This window comes from Anticarsia gemmatalis, chromosome 30, assembly GCF_050436995.1.
Source record: "Anticarsia gemmatalis isolate Benzon Research Colony breed Stoneville strain chromosome 30, ilAntGemm2 primary, whole genome shotgun sequence".
Classification (NCBI taxonomy): Eukaryota; Metazoa; Arthropoda; class Insecta; order Lepidoptera; family Erebidae; genus Anticarsia; species Anticarsia gemmatalis.
The window spans coordinates 2,109,362-2,125,841 of record NC_134774.1 but is presented as its reverse complement, the minus strand read 5'-3'; the positions used below and the strand labels follow the sequence as shown (position 1 = coordinate 2,125,841).

Sequence of the window (16,480 nt, the reverse complement as noted above, 5' to 3'; positions counted from 1 at the left end):
AAAAAACAAAATGATTTGTTATCTGTATGTTGCAGGGTTGAGTACTTAGATATTTTAATGTTGAATTTTGAGTTGCGATTTTTACGAATGCAGCTAAAGCTTGGATTTAAAAGTGCCTAGATACGGAAAGTAGGTATATAAGTTTAATAGAGAATAAAACTTTTACTGGAATACTCGATTTTGAAAGTTTTTTATCTAGAACTTTATTAAAAAGCCTTATAAACGACGCTCAAAATAAAACTGTTTAAATTCCTAGACGAAAGTTCTTGTGTCATAACAAACCTTATGACAAACGTCATTATTGTCAAGCAAAGTATTTACATGAATCGTAAAAAAAAGTCATGTGCGTTACTTTGTTTGAAAACAATAATTAGTCACAAATAGGTAATATAATAAATTAATTATTTTTGCTTAATCTTTGCCCTAGTTTAAACTAACGGTGCATGTTGTATAGTTCCAGCTTAGGCATTAAACTAAGTATCAGTGTTAAGAAAAAAAAGTTATTGTTTATTGCGTATTTTTTTTTATAAAAAAATAATTAAATATAAAAAATGAGTCGTTGTGATTTTAAAATAGTTTTATTAGGTAGTGAACATGTTGGAAAAACTAGTTTGGTGCTAAGATTCGTTAATTGTAGGTTTAATGCTGATATACCTTATCAAAATGTAAGTATTATTCGCATTTAATTTAAATTTTAAATTATTTTTTTCGGACTTTGGCTGAATGAGTTGTGACTTTTGCGCGTGAACATAAGTGCGTTTGCTGATTGCGAATTTATAATTGTGAATGTCTATCACCACAATGCATTGTTGTTTTTATCAGTAAATTAAAATATTTGCACTCTATCTATCATTTCAAAGAATAATGACTCGTAATTAAGTAATAAACATATAGTTGGTTAATTAAAATAAAAAAAAACGCATTATATATTTTAATGTTATAAAAAAAATTGCCCATAAAGACTGCTTCATAGATTAAGAAAATTCTTAAAAAATTTAAACTTAGTTTTTTATTTATTTCTTTTAAATTATTATTATTTCTTTTGACCACAGATCACTAATAGACTTGCATAAATTTCTATGTAATGACTAAGCACATTATTTTGATCTAGGCATATCTATTGTAAAAATTGTTCTAACTCATTTAAAAAAAAAAACAAGTAGTAGATTTTCATGAAATTATTTTTAAGCGAATAACTTGAAAATTATTAGATGCGTCTAAATATGACTTGTATAGCCATTTTTTACAGAGATTTACATTGTTACCTATTCTATTCTAGTAAATACTATTGTAGTGTGAAATAATATTTATTTATGCATAGAAAACTAATTAGTTCATTAAGTCAGGACTTCCCTGTACCCATCTTACACAGAGAACAATATGTCTAACTTGTCCTTATATTATACGCTGCCTCTGTGGTTTACAACTGCCATTCATAAGGTTAAGGTTTAAGTTTGATACCGGGTTAGATAAAGTGCAATATTTTCTGATATATTCTGCTTATATTATAAGCCACCTTATCTTTAAGAACAGTTTCAACAGTTAAGCTTTGAAATAAATAAATAAATATCATTGGACAACTCACACATGGTCATTTGATTCCAAACGAAGCAGAGCTTGTACTATGTACTATCAAGTAACTGATAATCACTTATATACTTCTAAATACATATTTATATAGATACATTAACAACTAGGCTGAGAGCTCATCACATAAATATTTGACCCGGGTGGGGTTCGAACCCACCACACGCGGCGCTACGATTATTGCGGCGAGGTGCCCATGTTAACCACTGCGACAAAAGTGCAGTTTAGTCTCTGTTTTGTTCTGTCGTATGGTTAGTGGTCAACCTAGTGTCAAAGTTGTTCAAGCCGCTCGAGAGGCCTTTGACGTGGCTTAACGACTGTTATCTTAGTAAACAACAACCGGGACCGATTTACGTGGCCTCTGAAGCACGGAGACGCTCAGTTCAAATACCTCTATGCGGTCACCCATCTATGAATGACCGCGCCAACGGTTGCTTACCCCACAGATCGTTTACCGACCGGTGAGCGCAACTGGCTATGAGCGCCTCAATGCAGTTTAGTAAATAGATGAAAACAAATGAATTAATAGGGCTTAAGGAAATAAAACCCGGAAAATTGTAGACAATGATAGATATAATAAAAAACTGTTTCATATAATACTCTAGCTAGTTATATTATACTAGAGGCCCCCGCGACTTCGTCCGCATGGAAACCCTTCCCGTGTAAGACCCCAATCCCTAGGGAACTCCGGGATAAAAAGCCTATGTGTTATTCTAGGTCTTCAGCTACCTACATACCAAATTTCATTGTAATCGATTAAACCCCGGTATCTGAGGTACATTTAGCGGTAGTTTATCTATTCAATAGCGTTTTTTTGTATGAGTTTAAACGCTATTGAATAGATAAACTACCGCTAAATGTACCTCAGAAACCGGGGGTTAATAGTATTTGCGTGAAAGAGTAACAAACATCCATACATACTCACAAACTTTCGCATTTATTATAGTAGGATTGTATTGCGTTCATAATAAAAAAGTAAATCATTGTAATTGATAAGAACTTGTGTGAATAAAGATACAAAGTTAATAATTGTATTTAACAATATGAATGGAGATATCTATACTAACTAGCTGACCCGCACAACTTCGCTTGCGTCACATAAGAGAGAACGGGTCAAAATTTTCCCCCGTTTTTGTAACATTTTTCACTGGTACTCTCCACCTTTTGGTCATAGCGTGATGATATATAGCCTATAGCCTTCCTCGATAAATGGACTATCTAACACTGAAAACTGAGAATTTTTCAAATCGGACCAGTAGTTCCTGAGATTAGCGCGTTCAAACAAACAAACAAACAAACAAACTCTTCAGCTTTATAATATTAGTATAGATTAGTATAGATAATGCGAAAAGACTTTTTCGCCGACCTAATAATTACAATTTCAACATTATTTACGAAAAAATTGCACAGCGTGAGCATTTCGGATGAACCTTTTAAGAGTACAAGTTTAATATTTTTTCGTTAACCCAGTCAACTACCCAATTTTAAACCATAAAGATTTCTTTGTTACAATTCTTTTGTTAGACATCTTTTGATATTCATTGCTCTTTCTTACCCTATTGTTATAGTACTGTTGTTACTACGATATTTCTGTCTCTTTTTAATAGTATATGTAAGAAAGAGATAGATAATATGCTGTACATTCTGACCTACTGATCTTATTTTTATTGAAATGAATAAGTAAAGGAAAACATTGTGAGGAAACTTTGTATCTATACTAATATTATATAGCTGAAAAGTTTGTTTGTTTGTTTGTTTGAACGCGTTAATCTCAAGAACTACTGGTCCGATTTGAAAAAATCTTTCAGTGTTAGATAGCCCATTTATCTAGGAAGGCTATATATCATCACGCTACGACCAATAGGAGCAGAGTAGCAGTAAAAAATGTTACAAAAACGGGGAATATTATGACCCATTCTCTCTTAAATGACGCAAGCGAAGTTCTCAGGTCAGCTAGTTAACATATATATTTATTTTGTTTTGTTTATGTTTCAGACAGTCGGTGCGGCGTTCTGCGCTAAAACGATGCAGTCACAAGAAAAAGAATTTAACATAGGCATATGGGATACAGCCGGCAGTGAAAGGTAACATAAACCTTATTTATTTTCGTTAAAAGACAACTCCCGCACTAAGAATTGCTTATGTCGCGGGAACTTTTACAAACATACAAACAACGGACACAAAGTACAACCAGACACTAAACAGCTATTTGAAGATCGCACAAATATAATTGTTGAAATTGTTTCATGTGGGAATCCAACCCACGACCTCCCGACGTAATAGTAATGACCTAAACCACTGCGCCACAGAAGCCGTCCTTAATACACATTAGAAAAGAGTAAAACTACTTTGCCCAACCCGGGAATCAGATACTTACGAGACCTCATGATCAGCAGTCGAATACACTACCGACTGCGCCATAGAGGCAGTCTTATTAAAGACTAGGTTTTGCCCGTTACTTCGTCCGCATGGTTTGTGCCTTAGGACAGATTTTTCATTCAATCATTAATCCCCTATTCTATCCCCTTGGAGGTAGAATTGATCAAAATCCTTTCTTAGCGGATGCCTACGTCATAACATCTACCTTCATGCCAAATTTCAGGCCGATCCGTTCAGTGGTTTGTGCTGTGCGTTGATAGATCACTATCCCACGGTTTTCTGAGTACATTTAGCGGTAGTTTATCTATTCAATTGCAATTTTTATATGAGTTTAAACGCTATTTCAATACCGTTTAAACTCAAATAAAAAAACGCGATTGAATAGATAAACTACCGTTAAATGTACTCAGAAACAGATGGTATATGTCAGTCAGTAATCTTTGAGTTAGATATAATTAGATCAATTTGTAATTTATTGTGTCTTTCTTGCAGATATGAAGCAATGACTAAAATCTACTACAGGGGCGCTCACGCCGCCATTATATGTTATGAACCATCATCCATCGAGTCATGGAACAGACTGAGACACTGGCTACAGGAGCTGAGGACTGTTGAGGAGGTACGTAGTGGTATCCCTCGGGATGCATCGGGATTTATAGGGATGCATTGGGATTCCTTGGCATGCACTAAAATCTGTTGGCAGCTCCTCGCACGATCAATTATTGTATCAACCACATTGTAAATCTTTTGGCGATTGAAAAGAGTGTGTGAGTTTGTTGCTAGCTCTTCTCATAAGGCTGTACTCTTTCCGAGCTAGTGGTAGATTCAGTAATTGTAACGACTATCATAACTGTCAATATTTGACCTAAATTAATAAATGATTTGATTTTGATTTCTCGGCATTCGTCGAGCTTTCTTGCGATGTATCGAGATTCCTAGGGAAGCATCGGGATTTCAAGGGATGCATTGGGATGTATCGGCATTCTCTAGAACAGTATTATTTTAGATGCCCCAGCATTTCACGTAATGCAACGGGATTTAGGCCCTCTACTTTCTCGAGGTGAAAAGCTATAACTCAATTTTCAAACTATTCTTCAATTAAGTATAATATAATAATATGTTATTTTATTTAGTCTTTAAATTACTTATTTGTTAATTTCAAGGATTGTAAAGTATATCTCTGCGGCACTAAAAAGGACCTGCTAGACGGCGGCTACGTGTCCCGCGCGGTGAACGAAGACATTGTCGCGACGTACTCGCAGGGCTTGTGTGGACATTATCTAACTTCTAGCAAGACTGGAGAAAACGTTGGTAAGGCCATCAATCTATACTAATATTATAAAGCTGAAGATTTTGTTTGTTTAAACGCGCTAATCTCAGAAACTACTGGGCCGATTTGTAAAATTCGTTCAGTGTTAGATAGCCCATTTATCGAGGAAGGCTATAGGCTATATATCATTACGCTACGACCAATAGGAGCAGAGTACCAGTGAAAAATGTTACAAAAATAAAATTTAGATTACTAGATGACTTGCGCTTCTTCGCTTATGTCACATAAGAGACAATGGGTCAAATTTTTTTCCCGTTTTCGTTACATTTTTTACTGGTACTCTACTTCTATTGGTCGTAGCGTGATGATATATTATTATAGTCTTCCTAGATAAATGGACTATCTAGAACAGAAAGAATTTTTCAAATCGGACCAGTAGTTCCTGAGATTAGCGCGTTCAAACAAACAAAAAAACTCTTCAGCTTTATAATATTAGTATAGATTTTTACTAGATGAAAACCCGGCTTCGCTCCAATTTCCGTAGCAAAGCACTTTCTAAAATTATATATTTTTTCTATTTCAGATGAGCTTTTCCAGAAGATAGTGGATGATTGTGCCGCAGACGCTAAGCTGATGAAGAATGTTGAAGACCTTCGAGTACAACTAGCTAAGGACGAAGCCGCCTACAAAGCGAAAAACAAAGAATATTGTATTTGTTGAAAATATTTACGCCGACAAAAATCGCCGGCCCGCCGACAATTGTCGCTGAGCCGCCAACATTTGTCGCTGATCAACCGACAATAATTGTTGCCGACCCGCCGACAATTGTCGCTGAGTCGCCGACAATTGTCGCCGACACGCCGACATATTTCGCTGACCCGCCGACATTTGTCGCCGACACGCCGATAATTGCTGCTGACCCGCTGACATTTGTAGCCGACTCACCGACATATGTCGCTGATCCGGCGACAATTGTCGCTGACTTTATAACGGCAATTTATTAGAAAGCAATCATATTGGTGTCTTGTTAAATGTTTTTATAATAATGTCAAATTTATTTTAAGAGAATGTCCGCGCCTTATCGTCGCTGAGGTGCCCGTAGCCAGTTGCGCTCACCGGTCGGTAAACGATCTGTGGGTAAACCTTAGCGCGGTAGTTCCGTAGATGGGTGACTGCATAGTGGTATTTGAACTGGGCGTCTCCGTGCTTCGGAGGGCACGTCAAAAGTCGGTCTCGGTTGTTATCTACTAAGATAACAGTCGTTAAGCCACGTCAAAGGCTAGGCTTGAACAACTTTGACACTAGGTTGACCACTAACCATACGATAAAAAGAAAAACTGACCATATTTGGAAAAAGATCTAGAAAACGTATAGATGCTAAAATGCCAAAAAGTTTTTTTATAAATTTATATTTAAGTTTAAGCAGTGATAGCCGAGTGGTATAAGTTGGTACCTTCCACGCAAGTGGTTACAGGTTCGAACCCGAGACAACACACCAATGACTTTTCCAAGTTATGTGTGTATCTATACTAATTACTATTACTAATATATTACTAATATATTACTAATATATTATATATAATATATAATAATATTATAAAGCTGAAGAGTTTGTTTGTTTGTTTGTTTGTTTGTTTGAACGCGCTAATCCCGGGAACTATTGGATCGATTTGAAAAATTCTTTCAGTGTTAGATAGCCCATTTATCGAGGAAGGCTATAGGCTACACAATATCATCACGCTACGACAAATAGGAGCAGAGTACCAGTGAAAAATGTTACAAAAATGGGGAAAATTATGATTCTCTTATGTGACGCAAGTGAAGTTGCGCGGGTCAGCTAGTTAGAAATAATGGAGAATGTTAACAAATTTAGATTTTTAGCATTCCTTATTCTTTGTTAAAAATAAAAAATACTAGTGAAAGAATTACTTCAATATCTCAATTAGTTTCCGATTTATAAGTAAAACAAGTTGTAACCGCACGACGCTTGCTCTCGGGGACGGTGTGACGTCACTCTACACTACGCTCAGTCTGGCTCACACAGTCCGCTTGCGGTCGCGCGCTCGGTGCGTTGAAATTATACCTAAATACTTTTAAAAATGTTCAATTCAAATACTAGGAAATCATATGTTGTGCCTAAATGTAATAAAATTTTATGTAGGTAAGTATATAAGTAATAATAATTAATTTTATCTTATAATGAAACCATTTCTCACCGAATTGATCGCGAATTTATTGATTTTACAGTGGCAGGAAAAATGTAAAATCAATAAGTACGCGATTATTTCGATTAAAAATTGTTTCTTTATAATATGCGTGATCGTGAATATCTAACTTAGCTGACTCGCGCAACTTCGCTTGCGTCACATAAGAGAGAATGGGTCAAAATTTTCCCCGTTTTTGTAACATTTTTTATTGGTACTCTGCTCCTATTGGTTGTAGCGTAATGATATATAGCCTATAGCCTTCCTCGATAAATGGACTATCTAACAGTGAAAGTTTTTTTTAATTGGACCAATAGTTTCTGAGATTAGCACGTTCAAACAAACAAACTCTTCAGCTTTCTAATATTCTAGTATAGATATTACAAATATGTATAATATACTAGAGGCCGCCCGCGATTTCGTCTCTATGGAAACCCTTCCCGTGTAAATCCCGATCCCTCGGGAACTCTGGGATAAAAAGTAGCCTATGTGTTATTCTGGGCCTTCAGCTACCTATATATCAAATATCAACATATCACATTTGCGTGAAAGAGTAACAAACATCCATACATACGTACATATATATATGTACGTATGTACATACATACCTATATACATACATTAAATATTGAATTAAATATTAAATATTGCTGGACAACTCACACACGGTCATTTGATTCCAAACTAAGCAGAGCTTGTACAATGGTAACCAAATGACTGATAAACATACTCATATACTTCTCAATATATAGATAAATTAACAACCAGAACAGATACTCGTGCTCATCACACAAAGATTTGTCCCGGATGGGATTCAAAACCTCCACACGCGGCGCTACGGTTATTGCGGCGAGGTGACCGCTTAAACCACTGCACGAAACGTACGGAGTAAATAGTACAAATAAATAAATAGTACATACATACATGCATACATTCTCACAAACTTTCGCATTTCTAATAATAAAAAGGATTTCGGAGGCAACAAAATCTCTATTTGTTGATAAATAATGCGCAACCATTATTTTCATCTATTTTAGGTAGATTATCCGATTGCCCTTTTTCAAATCCTTCATCCACTTTATTAATTGAATAATATTTACTATTACTACACTATAAATGTAATAAGCGGACGCAAACACAACAAAATACTGCGCAAGTTATTACACCAACAACAACGGCTGGCAACTTAATACTAAGCGGGACGCGGCCCGAGCGGCGCAAGTGTAGTATGACGTCACAACCACTCACGCGGCCGTTAGCGGGACTCGATATTTTTCGAAACTTTGAATGCTTATAAAATCAAAACTATTCGGTATTTTTGACTGAAACAAAAACTAGTTTATATGTATACACACAGGCTATACTGTGTCAAAATTTAAAGCGATTTGGCAAACCTAGTAACATTCTCCATTATCACTTGTTCCAACGGTGAAGGAAAACATCGTGATGAAATCTATTTAACATTTTTCATTGCTACTCTGCTTCTAACGGTCGTAGCGTGATGTTATTTTTTTTTCAATTCGCACCAGTAGTTCCTGAGGATAGCGCGTTCAAACAAACAAAACAATCTCTACAATTTTATAATATTAGGTCGAGGAAGAAGTCTTTTCGCGTTATAGTATGTATGAACTTGTAATAAAATCTCTTTGGCTTTAACAATCACAAATGAGTACACGGTTCATTAGGTTTCTTTCAGTGAGCTCGTGAGGTACCCAAATATCGAGCTTTTTTGTGTAGAGAAAAGATTTTATTACAAGTTCGTACCTACATACTATAATGCGAAAAGACTTTTTCCCCGACCTAATATTAGTATAGATGCGAAAGTATGTATTTTACGCTTTCACGGCTAAACTCCTGGAACTGTTTTGATGAAATTCAGTAAAATGCTAGTTGAAATCCCGGTGTCAAATTTAAGCTATTTATTAAATTCGCTAGAAAAAACGGCTGGTCCGATTCGGCTTAAATTAAATGTGTTTACAAATTTCTTAGTGCCTATTTGAACAAATTATATAATTTATATTTATGAAAGGAAAAGCTAGTTTAATAACTTAGTAGAGAGTCTTGTATACAAGGTTCGCGGCTGGAGGTATACAACATACAGAATGTATAACATCAGTGACACGTCTTATACAGCTGACGGTGACCTGTTTGATACAGATACTTTATTTTGGAAATACACAGCATATTATAATATGTACCTATAAACAAGCTTAACAAGCACGGGCATTCCAAAGATGGGTGACCGTTTTGTCGTATTTGAACTAAAGGGGTTCTATAAACTACGTGAGGAGTTTTTTAAAATTTGTGTTAATTTTACAATTGCGTGATATTTGCCGCCCCCCCCCCCCCTTCTCTCGCCAACATAAGATTAGACGAGATTTGTCTCTACCCCCAACTCCCTTAAACATTTCACGTAATTTGTACACCCCCTAAGCGTCTCCGTGCTTCGGACACGAAAAAAGTTGGTCCCGGTTGTTGTCAATTAAGATAACAGTCGTTAAGCCACGTCAAAGGCTAGGCTTGAACAACTTTGACACTAGGTTGACCAATAACCATACGATGAAATAATATGCTGAGTCTCTCTACTTAGTTGTTTTACTAAAGTATAATATAATAATATCAGGTCGGGGAAAAAGTCATTTCGCATTATAGTAAGTATGAACTTGTAACAAAATCTTTTTGGCTTCAAGAATCACAAATGAGTACACGGTTCATTAGGTTTCTTTCAGTGAGCTCGTGAGGTACCCAAATATCGAGCTTTTTTGTGTAGAGAAAAGATTTTATTACAAGTTCATACATACTATAATGCGAAAAGACTTTTTCCCCGACCTAATAATGAATGAAGTAAGTTTTAATTTATAATGCAAGTGTAGCTGCCATTGTAACTAAAAAAGTATTTAAAATACCCCTATTTAAGTATAGATGTAAGAGTATGAAACCAATATTATATTTATAGACTCTCTGCCTACCCCTATGGGAAAAAGGCGTGATTTTATGTTTATACTAGCTGACCCTGCGCTCGCGTAATAGCCACCTTTACACACACACTCTATCGCGCATGAAACAACAATCGCGCGTGTAAGGTGAAAGGAAAGAGCACGCGCCGCGCTCATCTGTCCGCGCCCGCGAAGTAAATCGCTCTCTCGGAGCGCGCTGCGCACCCGCGCGTAATACTGTACGATACTAAGAACGTGCGATACAGTGTGTGTGTAACTATAAATTAAAAATTAAAATAAACTCCGATTTTTTTATATCCTTTTAGATTGGCTAGTTAGGTTAAGCCGTTCTAATATTCCCTCCACCAACTTTCTCATCATACGAAGCTATTTGAGACCCCATCCGAGTAAATTTCCTCTCCTCCCTTCACTTTCACCCCCTACAACTATTTAACGGCTCAACCGATTTTCATCAAACATGTCTAAGAACACTCGCACATAAGTAATCTTTCATACAAAAAAAACTAAATTGAAATCACTGCATCCGCTCGGGAGTTATGATGCCACAGACAGACAGACACACACACAGACACGTCAAACTTATAACACCCCTCTTTTTACGTTGGGGGTTAATAGAGGCGGCTAATGTCATTGAGCCTTCCAAGTCTGAAAGTCACAAAAAATTGCGTACTCTTGCATCTATTTAAAACCTTCGTGTTATATGTACGATTGATTGCAAAAATATGTAATAAGGGAGAACTTTGCCCAGCAGTGGGACAGTAATGGGTTAAAAATTAATTAATTAATTAAACTACTTTTTACATACAGAAGTACAGTTTTATTTGTTGAGTCGTGGGTTTGATTCCCACACGGAACAATTATTTGTGCGATCCACAAATAATTATTTCGGGTCTGGTTGTACTTTGTGTCCGTTGTGTGTATGTTTGTAAAAGTCCCCGCGACACAAGAGCAATTGTTAGTGCGGGAGTTAAACATTAATAAATTAAACTGTTTCTTACATACAAAAAAGATGTAATCGAAAATTTTTGAGGCTAATGTACATATGACACGAATATTGAAATAAATTTAAGTAATTAAGTAAGTAAGTAAAATTAACCTAATTAATACTGATTATATTTTTAATCGTTGGAATAAAGAGCTTTATATTTTAATTTGTGTTTCATTTAAACGATCAGTGTGTTAACTTGTACATTACATAGATGTAGGTGCAGTGTTTGAGCTGAGCGTCTCCGTGATACAAGTCACGCTTGTTGTTTAACATAACAACATTTCACCACAAACGGTTCAACTACTTAGACACTAGGTCACTTTAATAAAAATAAATATTCATAATTTACATTACTTTTAACCGTTTCCGTGCGGATGATGCCGCACAGGCACCATGTAAATCTATTGCGTATGGCGTATGGTGCCCGAGAGGATACAAAACTAAAATATAAAAAAACTCGGCTAAAACGACATTCGTCAAAAGAGTCCCGTAAATAAAAGTGTCTTTATTTGTCACCAATATCATGCCTACAGTGTTCGTTTCAAGTAATTTCGAAAATTAGCAAACTTCAGAGGTTGTAAACCAAGTTGTCGAGACACATTTTATTATTGATTATAATTATATTCGTTTGGGAGGAGACCCTTGCCCTGCAGTGGGACAGATATGGGTTATTAAAAAAAAACAAAAAAAAATTATATTTCACTATCCTCATTCACTTCTGGTTTCCAATCGTCATAAGTTTATGAATTCTCATAAAACACGTCGTCATCGTCGCATTGAGTTTCGACTCAATCTTCTCAACTTCGAGGAATATATTTCACTTTTTTTCTGGGTAACTCTACAATAAAATAAAAAGATTGTCAATTAAATGCCTAACAAAAATCCACATTTTTAAAGAGGTAGACATAGATATTTTATCAATAAAAATACGGTACATTCTTATCCAAATAAAACACTTTAAGAAAGTGTTTGTACGTAGGTAGGTAAGTACGACGTACGGTTACGAGTAGAATATTTTTGTTTTATTAGAATCGGACTTCCCATTCGGTTATGTGATTTACAAAACACTGGAATATAGAAAATATAACTATAAACGAGTTACACCACGCTGCAAACTCAAATGGTACGTGAACAAATTCTTTATAATAATTTTGAATAAATATATCCATGAAATAATGCCCGAAGGTTTACAACAGCTGATAAAAACTAGTTATTCACCTTCCATTTCCATAAAAACACAGATTGTCACTTTAAAACGCACTGAACGAATTTACAGACCGATTACGTCCAATACACAATGGCAAATGATATGTACGTCAGGCTGGCCCGGCCCCATGGAATTTAATAATGAGATTGTTATCAATCCAATGTACCCGGGTCTACTAATATATGTAACACCTTCATTTTCAATGTAACTCTTTTTAAAAGAAATTACGTGCACTTCTTAGTGGCCGGGCCAGCCTGACGTTTTCAGCCCGGCCACCTTGTTTCCCACTAATCTAGAAAAAATACTGGCAATATTGTGCTACAGATGAAATGTACCCTATAATTTATGCATATGTAACACAAAATCGAATCCTAAAATGCAATAGCATACGAAATATTAGCGGTTGCAGGTGGCCGGGCTGAAATTATTTCGTTAATATAAAACAGTAAAACTGCAACACCTACCAAAAACTAATACCAGTACATAATGAGATATAGAGATATAGAATACATGTAACGTTTTCATTTTAAATTATAATACATACATATTTAGAAAGAATAATCACTTGAAATTATATTTCAGCCCGGCCACCTAAAAGCGGTAATATTCCCTAAAATCTTATGCCAATTTGTACAGTAAAACCTGATACAGCTATGAAATGAAAGTTACATTCGTTTCGTTTTAGTCGTATACCTTTAAGCCTTCTGTTTGACTAGATTATCAAAATCTGAGAAACTTGCCGAAGAGTGACTATCATTTATTAACTAATTTCAGGACATTTGGTTTGTTGAGTGAAACAAAATTGGTAATTGTCATATTTTTTTAATAATCATTTTTGAAATTAGTTAGACAACATTTGTACTTATATTAATTAGGTACTATAACAATTGTTAATTATAAATAATGTAAAAAAAGGTTACACATTGATAATAACACAGTTATCAAAAAATTATAGTAATATCAATATTACCTTAACATCGAACATTCATTCATTCAGAATATTAGAAGATAATTTTTGGTTAAATACTTATTATACCTTGGTAAAAAATCACAGATTTTCATAATGATTTTTACATCAAAAAACTACATAGCTATATTTCCATTAGCTGCCACTGAAAGAACTATGGTTCTCTCTTTATTTAAGAATTGTTGTAATAATTATATTAGCATAATTTTAATTGAAAGTTTTCAAAACTTTAAATTCAAAGTTGATGTAAAAATCATTATGAAAATCTGTGATTTTTTACCAAGGTATAATAAGTATTTAACCAAAAATTATCTTCTAATATTCTGAATGAATGAATGTTCGATGTTAAGGTAATATTGATATTACTATAATTTTTTGATAACTGTGTTATTATCAATGTGTAACCTTTTTTTACATTATTTATAATTAACAATTGTTATAGTACCTAATTAATATAAGTACAAATGTTGTCTAACTAATTTCAAAAATGATTATTAAAAAAATATGACAATTACCAATTTTGTTTCACTCAACAAACCAAATGTCCTGAAATTAGTTAATAAATGATAGTCACTCTTCGGCAAGTTTCTCAGATTTTGATAATCTAGTCAAACAGAAGGCTTAAAGGTATACGACTAAAACGAAACGAATGTAACTTTCATTTCATAGCTGTATCAGGTTTTACTGTACAAATTGGCATAAGATTTTAGGGAATATTACCGCTTTTAGGTGGCCGGGCTGAAATATAATTTCAAGTGATTATTCTTTCTAAATATGTATTATAATTTAAAATGAAAGCGTTACATGTATTCTATATCTCTATATCTCATTATGTACTGGTATTAGTTTTTGGTAGGTGTTGCAGTTTTACTGTTTTATATTAACGAAATAATTTCAGCCCGGCCACCTGCAACCGCTAATATTTCGTATGCTATTGCATTTTAGGATTCGATTTTGTGTTACATATGCATAAATTATAGGGTACATTTCATCTGTAGCACAATATTGCCAGTATTTTTTCTAGATTAGTGGGAAACAAGGTGGCCGGGCTGAAAACGTCAGGCTGGCCCGGCCACTAAGAAGTGCACGTAATTTCTTTTAAAAAGAGTTACATTGAAAATGAAGGTGTTACATATATTAGTATACCCGGGTACATTGGATTGATAACAATCTCATTATTAAATTCCATGGGGCCGGGCCAGCCTGACGTACATCAAATGATTCTATAACAAGTAGAAACACGAGAAAAAGCTAAAAATTACAACTCATGGCGGATGATTCCTCAGAGGCATCATCAAAGTCTCTAGCGCTTGGTGCCCCAGAGGCATCATGGAATTTTTGTTTGACGCCAGGCACTAAAGATTACTAAAAAGACCTCCACACGGAATCGGTTAATAGAATAAGTTCTTTAAAATCAGAAAAAGTTACAAATAAATACTTAAAACTTGGAGTTAATAAGATGCGAATAACTTAAGTGCCATCTAGTAGCAGTTGCAGTAAACTATTCTAATGCTATAGAACCATGCTATTGCCATCTATCGACACTTTCAGTGAACTACTACTATTCATAGTTCGAACTACTACCAACAGATGGCGCAATATGTAACTAAAATGATTTTAATATGGCCAGTAGCATTGATTATACATTGAATTATAATAAATGTTTTATACCAGTTATTTGTACATGTATAATAATTATTTTAATCGTTATTCTTGTTTATGACGTGTTGTAATATTGTGATTATGGTAAACAAAGTCTATATCGACTATCAATGGCTGCGGAAACTAAGTAAATGAGTTATTTATACAGTTTTTATGAATATTTAATACCTAATTTTTAAACAACCGCTCAAGGCGCTTATAGCCAGTTGTGCTCACCAGTCGGTAAACTATTTGTGGGTTAAGCAACACTTGCCGCGGTCATTCCAAAGATGGATGACCGCATAGTGGTATTTGAACTGGGGGTCTCCGTGCTTCGGAAAGCACGTCAAATGTCGGTCCCTGTTGTTGTCAATTAAGACAACAGTCGTTAAGCCACGTCAAAGGTTTTAGGGCTTGAACAACTTTGACACTAGGTTGACCACTAACCATACGATAAGAAGAAGTTTGAACTAAATAGTTTAAGACGCCTCAAAGTTCAAAGAAACCGTATAATAATACGAACCGGAAGAATATTAAAGACTACCTGACCCGCGCAACTTCGCTTGCGTCACCTAAGAGAATGGGTCAAAATTTTCCCCGTTTTTGTAACATTTTTCGTCGCTGCTCCGCTCCTTATGACCGTAGCGTGATGTTATATAGCCTATAACCTTCCTTGATAAATGGGCTATCTAACCCTGAAAGAATTTTTCAAATCGGACCAGTAGTTCCTGAGATTAGCGCGTTCAAACAAACAAACAAACAAACAAACAAACAAACTCTTCAGCTTTATTATATTATAGTAGGTATAGATTAATTATAAAAGAATTAAGATAAATGGAATCTGCCCAAAAATATTTAGCTAATCGTTTGCGGGAAACACGAGATAAAATCATCCATGACGTGTTATCTGAACTCATTTAAAAATGCATAAACAGGTAAAATTTGATAAATTTTCCATCCTCCAAAAATCCCCAGAAATTTCCAATATGGCGCTCTTTATTCCCTAAAGTGTTGAAAATACACCCACGTTTCGCTATTAACAATGTTAGTCCCATGTAATAGGGGGCGAGTTTGTCATATACCGGACACGTTACCAAACTCCTGAGTACTAACAATTTTAAACTCACGATTTGTAATGCAACGGGGTCTTAAATACAATTGAAAATTAAAAAGTACTTTTATTTTCTATCGCCTTTAAGACTGTTTATGATATTCCGGGCTTATATTGAATTAAATCTAAATCAAATCATTTATTAATTTAGGTCAAATGCTGACACTTA

General features: G+C 34.9%; 1 protein-coding gene across 1 annotated transcript; it reads left to right on the top strand.

Annotated features, from left to right (window-relative positions):
• Positions 1-315: 315 nt before the first annotated feature.
• LOC142985550 (ras-related protein Rab-24-like) lies at positions 316-11,548 on the top strand. The gene is made up of 5 exons (XM_076133784.1): positions 316-665; positions 3,583-3,671; positions 4,459-4,585; positions 5,130-5,277; positions 5,820-11,548. The coding sequence occupies exons 1-5, from the start codon at positions 552-554 to the stop codon at positions 5,954-5,956; spliced, it is 615 nt and encodes a 204-aa protein (XP_075989899.1). The 5' UTR covers positions 316-551; the 3' UTR covers positions 5,957-11,548.
• The last annotated feature ends 4,932 nt before the right edge of the window (positions 11,549-16,480 follow it).

Bases quoted from the DNA above. Each gene is read 5' to 3' on its own strand.
- LOC142985550 (XM_076133784.1), top strand. From the start codon at position 552: ATGAGTCGTTGTGATTTTAAAATAGTTTTATTAGGTAGTGAACATGTT. The intron at 4,586-5,129 runs GTACGTAGTGGT...GTTAATTTCAAG, and splicing joins AGCTGAGGACTGTTGAGGAG to GATTGTAAAGTATATCTCTG. The intron at 5,278-5,819 runs GTAAGGCCATCA...TTTCTATTTCAG, and splicing joins CAAGACTGGAGAAAACGTTG to ATGAGCTTTTCCAGAAGATA.